Raw genomic sequence first — 7246 nt, 5'->3', positions numbered from 1 at the left:
GTTGGCAAATCTGTGTATCACTGACCACAGAATGTTAAATTGTGGACAGATCACAAGAATTCTCGTGTTTTCTCTTCTAAAGCCTGTGGCCAATCACAAGAATTTTTAAAAAAGATATTAGCTTGTAAGAACATGTAATAATTAACTTCAAAATGCAATGGGCATTTAATTTTAAAGAGTGCCTTTCACATTTATGTAAAACGTTTTTTGTACTCGTTCAATAGAAACTTATCTGGTCACTGGGTAAAGCTAGCAATAAAACTATTGGTCCGCAATGTGTTAAGGAAACTGTAGTTTGTCAGGTTGCAGCCCTTCTGCCCGCCCTAAAGAACTATGATAGGGCAGCCTCCTTGAGGATTTAGAACTAGAAGAAAAACCAGAAAAAGTTTAAGCAAGAGTATAATTCTTCCATTTCTTATCTCACATTCTTTTTCAATCCATTTAAAGGCTGAAAGTAGGTATCAGGACAAATAGAGCGGTTCCATCTTCCTACAATCTCAGGCGTTTCTGGAAACTTGAGAGTTGGCTAGGTCGATTTTCAATGTGTGTGTGTGGCAAGCACGCTGGTGTGCCACAAGAATTTTTAAATCATGCAATACCTGACTATTCAGTCAGGGGCACTGACCTCTTTTCCCTTAGGTTGTCAAACAAAAAATGACAACAGTCAACATAACAATAGCTGTCTAGTGTGAATGAGTCAAAATTATACCTTTATTTTCTTGTCAGATCAGCAAAAAATATATTTTTGGTCTGCCACAGAATTTTAGTAATTAGTTTACATGTGCCATGAGATGAAAAAGGTTGAAAATTGCTGGGCTAAGTAATAGGGTCCAGTAACAACCCAGAACAAACTGGAAATATAGTCAAATGAGATACTAGCTGGCAAAAAAACCAACCTGTGTGCTATCATAATCACCCTTCCTATATATTCCACGTTTGAGTTGCTCATTTAGTGGTGACTTAAAGAACACTGAAGGTTCTATTTATGTTCACCTCCTACTCCGTTTTTGGTCAGTCTTACATGACCTTATTTGCCTTAAAAAATATAGTATTGTCTACTTTCCCTCCTTAAAATAGCATTAATGTGTCTGTGATAATATGCTAGCATCAAAACTAAACTTTGTATGAAAAAATAATCTAGATATTAGATTTCCAAGGAATTAAGATGTAAATCCGTGAAAATTTGAAATAAAGACAAGCAGAAATGTTAAAACAAGACAGGGTGTTCTGTGGTTTCACTTTTTTTTTTTAAGGACTCGTTTATGAGACAAGTTCTCCCATGATCTTTTTTTCTCCCCTACTCCAATAATGCTCTATTATTCAACATCTAGGAGAAAATACTGCAGTCCTTTTAACGTGCTGTTAATTTCAGGTCCCATAAAACAGAAAGGGGTGGGAAAAGGCATGATACTTATGGAGCCTTCCTCATAAATGCCTGCAGCTCCTTCCAATGCCGGTCTAGTGCCGCGGCTACACTGGTGCCTTTGCAATCTGGCTCCAGCCCTGGGTCCCCAATGACAGAAACTTTATACAACAGAGACCTAAACGCTCCCATGAACCATACACTTAACAAGTGTGGAGGCAGGTGAACATGAACCTGGCCTCCCTCAAGGAGCAGCCACCATCCTTGGGCTTCGAGGAAGCTACCCGAGGACCATCCCATGCTACATACTACTAGCCGACCTACCTGTTGATAGACGAGTTCCACCAGTTCTTGCAAAGCATCGTCTGTTGTAACCCAGCCATTCAGGGTCTCTGCAAACTGGTCAATTTCAGTTTCAAAACTGCCAGGCTGCTCTGTAAGATGATTCAAGAAATCCTGAACATATTCAGATAGAGTGGGATAATCCTCACAGCCATCCTCGTAGGATTCCTGTAGATGCAAAGTTAAAAAGAAAAGTTTTAAGCGTGCAACTGGCTGAAATGAACATGATGCAGCTTTAGGTCGAGATGGTTCCAGCACAAATAATTTTTTAAAGGATCTTTCATATGATAAAAGTTATTTTATTAATAAAACTAGAGGCCTGATGCACGAAAATTCGTTCAAGAGTAGGCCTTCCTTCCCTCCGACACCCGGGCTTCCCTCCTCCAGCAGTCGGCAGGCACCCGGGACCCAGGCTTGCTTCCCCCAGGCCGCCCACAGGCACCCAGAACCCGGCTGGCTTCCCTCCCACCCCGGCTTCGTCAGGAAGGACTTCTGGAAGGATGTCCAGAAGACGTCCGGTCTAATTAGCATATTACCCTTTTATTATTATAGAAGCTTAAGTCCACTTAATTTTGCCCAATGGCCAAAATGTTCTAACAGAAGGGCTCCATCTAGCCAGGCAGGGAATTGTCTTCTCATCCCTGACAGATTTACAAGATGGCTGACAAAGCTTAAACCAATATTTCACTATAATACCAATATCAAAATTAAGATTTTAATCTATTTACGGATATAATAAGATCTAAGATTTGCAACGGGAGGGGAGGAGGGGCCAGGGATATAGAACCAATGGCTGGCCACATGTAGCCCTAGCTGGTCTGGCTCAGTGGACAGAGCATCAGCCTGTGGACCGAAGGGTCCCGGGTTTGATTCAGTCAAGGGCACATGCCTAGATTGTGGGTTCAATTCCAAGTAGGGGGTGTGCAAGAGGCAGCCAATCAATGATTCTCATCCTTGATGTTTCTATCTCTTTCTCCCTCTCCTTTCCTCTCTGAAATAAAAAATATATATTTAAGGAAAAAAAAAAGAATGGCCTCATGTAGCTAACTGACGAGGCCATGAGGATTCATTATTCCATTCTCATATCCTAATAGATATTTGACAATTTTTGAAAAAAAGCTAGTAAGGCTTGTCATCTGTCTATCTGTTAATTCTCAAGGACAGGGAAATATATACAGTAAGTGACTATATAATTTCATCATAGTGTACAGTGGTAGGAGACTTTCTGACTGCCATATCCAGACTTCCAGTAAATTAAACCAAAGGAAAAAAAAGAAAAACAATGGTCAGGAATAGGAGGATACAGAACTCAATGGTAAGAATAGACAGAGAGCAGGAATTCTAGCAGTGGGATTAGGAGGACTGGAGATAGAAGGGCTTAGAGTTCTGGAAGGGTTAAGAAAGCACAGCAAAAACCTATCAAAATGGCTTTTAGAAAAAGCATGCTTTCTTTTTTTAAAATTTTTGTTTATTGATTTAAGGGAGAAATATATATAGAAACATTGTTGTTCCAACTATTTATGCATTCATTGTATGTGCCCTAACCGGGGATCGAAACTGCAACCTTGGAGTATCAGGATGATCCTCTAACCAATTGAGCTACCAGCCCAGGGCAGCATGCTTTCTTGAAAGCAGATCCAGCTCAAGGACACCAAGCAATAGATTTTCATGTCTAAGAAGAAGACTCAAGGAGTTACGGGAGACCAAGCCAGGAGGCCACTAGAATAGAGGCTCCATGAACGTAGGAATTTTTGCTCATGGTGCTCACTGCTGTACCCCAGTACTTGACTCAGGATAGGTGTTAAGCTGTTGCTGACTGAGTGAGCGAATACAGCTAACTCTGGATTATGTTGACTGTAAGAAGAAGTTTCCCTCACAAGATCCTGCCTTGGCCAGGTGGCTCAGTTGGTTGGAGCATCATCCTGTACACCAGTGGTTCTCAACCTCCTGGCCCTTTAAATACAGCTCCTCATGTTGTGACCCAACCATAACATTATTTTCGTTGCTACTTCATAACTGTAATGTTGCTACTGTTATGAATCGTAATGTAAATATCTGATATGCAGGATGGTCTTAGGCGGCCCCTGTGAAAGGGTCGTTCGACCGCCAAAGGGGTCGCGACCCACAGGTTGAGAACCGCTGCTGTACACCCAAAGGTTGCAGGTTGGATCCCCGGTCGAATCGCTTACAGGAGGCAACCAATCAATGTTTTTCCCTCTCTCTCTCTTTCTCTCTTCCTCTCTTCTTCTCTCTCTTAAAAAAAAAAAAAAGTCAATAAAAACATCCTCAGGTGAGGATTAAGAAAAAATGATCTTATCCTAAGAGTCAGGAGACGAAGTGGCTTGCAGAAAACTCTCAGCCTTGGCAGATGGTTAATGGATAGAGGCTGGAGAATGTACCAGAGCAGGGTGGCAAACTTGAATGCTTACAGAATCCAGGTATATTCCAAGCAAATGAAGTAAGCCAGTGCGCAAATTCGAGCTCACACACACTGTCTAAAGTGGCTGCTTCTATTCAGCCAACTTTCACCAAAATAACAGTCTAGTATGGCCAAATCTTATGATTTCATGACACCACAAAATTCAGATTTGCAATATCTAATTTAAGTATTGGTAACTTATTAAAAATGCTTTAAAAAAAGGCAACAACAGGGCCTAAGAAGACATACACGAGCCATTCTAGCTTGCAATCCATTCTAGGGAATTAAGCAGAGAAGAAGCTGATTTGAGGATATCAAAGGATGCCTAAAAGATGCCAGTGGCTCAAAGTAAGTAGACAAACACAGCCATTACTCTGCTTTATAGCTAGCCCAGGAGTCACTTGTAAAACTAGTTGGTACAGAACCATGAAAAAACTACATCCCTCCTCATCATAAAACAACTCAGTCAACAGGGAGAAAAGCAGATGGAGAACTCTGTGGCTGTTAGAAGGTAAGTACGCTTAAGAGTTTATTCAACTACTCACAGGTCTCCAACGGTTTCTTTCATCTCTGGGCCAAATATAATCTTCTGGCAAGAATCCAAACTAGTCTCCCTTCTACTTTACATGATTGATGGCTCCTTTCAGCCCAAATCAACTGCTCTTCCCATTATGCCTACACTTCCCAGCCCCAAAGCCTTTTCCTAATGTAGTCTAAGATGCACGGAGAATTCTAAAGCAGCGGTTCTCAACCTGTGGGTTGCGACCCCTTTGAGGGTTGAACGACCCTTTCACAGGGGTCGCCTAAGACCATCGGAAAACACATATATAATTACATGTTGTTTTTGTGATTCATCACTATGCTTTTTTCTTTTCTTTTTTTTTAAAAATATATTTTATTAATTTTTTACAGAGAGGAAGGGAGAGGGATAGAGAGCTAGAAACACCGATGAGCGAGAAACATCGATCAGCTGCCTCCTGCACGCCCCCCACTGGGGATGTGCCCGCAGCCAAGGCACATGCCCTTTACCGGAATCGAACCTGGGACCCTTGAGTCCGCAGGCCGATGCTCTATCCACTGAGCCAAACCAGTTAGGGCACTATGCTTTAATTATGTTCAATTTGTAACAATGAAAATACATCCTGCATATCAGATATTTACATTACGATTCATAACAGTAGCAACATTACAGTTATGAAGTAGCAATGAAAATAATTTTATGGTTGGGGGTCACCACAACATGAGGAACTGTATTAAAGGGTCACGGCATTAGGAAGGTTGAGAACCACTGTTCTAAAGGATGGAATATAGTTTTCCCATACTTTCTATCAAATATGGAAGGAAAGCAAAATAAAGGTAACAAAAAGGAGTGCCACCATTAGTTATTGGGTAAATACAAACTAAAACTACTAGATACTACACACCCACGAGAATGGCTAAACTTAAACAAGAGAAAATATTAAGTGGTGGTCAAGCTAACACAGCAACTGGAAATCACACACTACTCCAAGCGTAGACTGAACAGTCTCAGGAAAACTAGTGGGCAGTGTCTACCAAAGCTGGCTACCTTATGTCCCAGCAATTCCATTCCTTGGTATGTACCAAACAGAGGCAAGAGTGTACATCCATCTAGACATGGCCAGAAATAGCAGCCCTATTCATAATAGCCACAAAGTGGAAGCCACCCCAGTGTTCAACAGACCAATGGGACTGTGGTAACAGTCACACAATGGGATAAGTCACCTATGAGAATAAGTCACCTCCAATTACATGCTACACCATGGATGAATTTTGATTGAATGAAAGTGAGAAACAAATGTAATATATTCAGGATGACTCCATTCATATAAACTTTGAGAAGAGGCAAAACTATTGTTGATTTCAGTGCTGGTTGCCCAAGTGTTCACTTTGTGAAACTTTGAGCTAACCTTTATGTGCACTATTCTGTGTGTTTTATGGCAATAAAGCTAAGAATACAGGAAAGATAGGACTTATGCTAAACTTACTATTTCATCAATCCAGAATGGTCCTGCCTCACTTACCTACAATTAATTGCTATGCATTTATTTAGCACAACAAATTCCTTTCTACCCACCCCAATTGTGCTGTTTCATCCTGGTATTTAAGAAAAACATGACCAATTTTTTAAATTCTTATATTATTGACAAAGATGAATCTGAAAGCTTACAAGTTCTTTATACCTATGTAAACACTTTATCAAAATCCCCTACATTTCCACATAATAATTACAATCATCTACTTCAACTTAACAGAGCCCAGATGTGTACTTCTCAACATTCAAAAACCTACACCAATTAGTCTGCCTCAAAACCACTTTGATTTACCCTAAATCTATCAGTGGGCCTATCTTACTAAACTCAAATTAAAAAATAAACTTTGCCAGGCCCCTATTCTGTATGTTATTCATAAATGCCAGGCCCCTATTCTGTATGTTATTCATAAAGTCGGGCCCACAATTTCAGCTTTATAGATTGAAGCGGGGAGAGGGGGCTTGCCTACATCAAGTCTTCCAGCCTCCAGATACTCTGCAGATGCTGAGAACAAAACAGACGAGAATGTCTGCTCTCAAGCTCACACTCTGATACCCTGATCCTAACTACAACACATACTCCCGAGTCGGTTCTGTGTCCCCCGAGTTCCCTGCATGCATTCATGTCTTTGTGTGCAGCACAGAAAACGCCGGCGTGCTGCTTGCTGAGCGAGGTCAGAAGCACGTTCGCCGGCGGCATTCAGGCACCCGAGCTGAGGAAAGGCGGTGCTCACCGTGTAGTTGGAATAACCCGAGGGGTAGAACTCAGGGGCGTTCGCAGACAGCTTGGACATCAGCACCGGGGCGACGACCACCTGGGGCTTGGCCATCGCGGGCTCCGAGTTCTGCAGGGGGACGCTGTCCTGGGGTCTCGTTTGTTCTGAGGATGGGAAAAAAAAAAAGGGGGGTGTGAGATGCCTTCACGCCTTTGTGTAATAAACGATGTGCCGAAAAGCCACCCGAGAAGGGCTGGTTCTTGAGAGCCACACAAGGACCATCAGGCGAGGCCAGGCCGTGGCAGGACGCGGCGCCGAGGGCCCGCAGGAAGGAACAAAGACCGGCCCGAGCTCCT

At 42.1% G+C, this 7246-nt stretch overlaps 1 protein-coding gene across 1 annotated transcript; it reads right to left on the bottom strand.

Moving 5' to 3' along the window:
• Positions 1 to 1675: 1675 nt before the first annotated feature.
• LOC106696061 (polyadenylate-binding protein-interacting protein 1-like) lies at positions 1676 to 7085 on the bottom strand (the record flags this gene model as incomplete). The annotated part of the gene is made up of 2 exons (XM_014451123.2): positions 6909 to 7085; positions 1676 to 1873 (listed from the first exon to the last, which is right to left on the bottom strand). Coding segments are annotated over exons 1-2 (294 nt in total), but the record flags the coding sequence as incomplete, so codon positions are not given.
• Between the last annotated feature and the right edge of the window lie 161 nt (positions 7086 to 7246).

Source organism: Myotis lucifugus, unplaced genomic scaffold (genome assembly GCF_000147115.1).
Source record: "Myotis lucifugus unplaced genomic scaffold, Myoluc2.0 scaffold_7995, whole genome shotgun sequence".
Taxonomy (NCBI): Eukaryota; Metazoa; Chordata; class Mammalia; order Chiroptera; family Vespertilionidae; genus Myotis; species Myotis lucifugus.
Note: the sequence above shows the minus strand (reverse complement) of the source record. Positions and strands in the feature narration are given on the sequence as shown.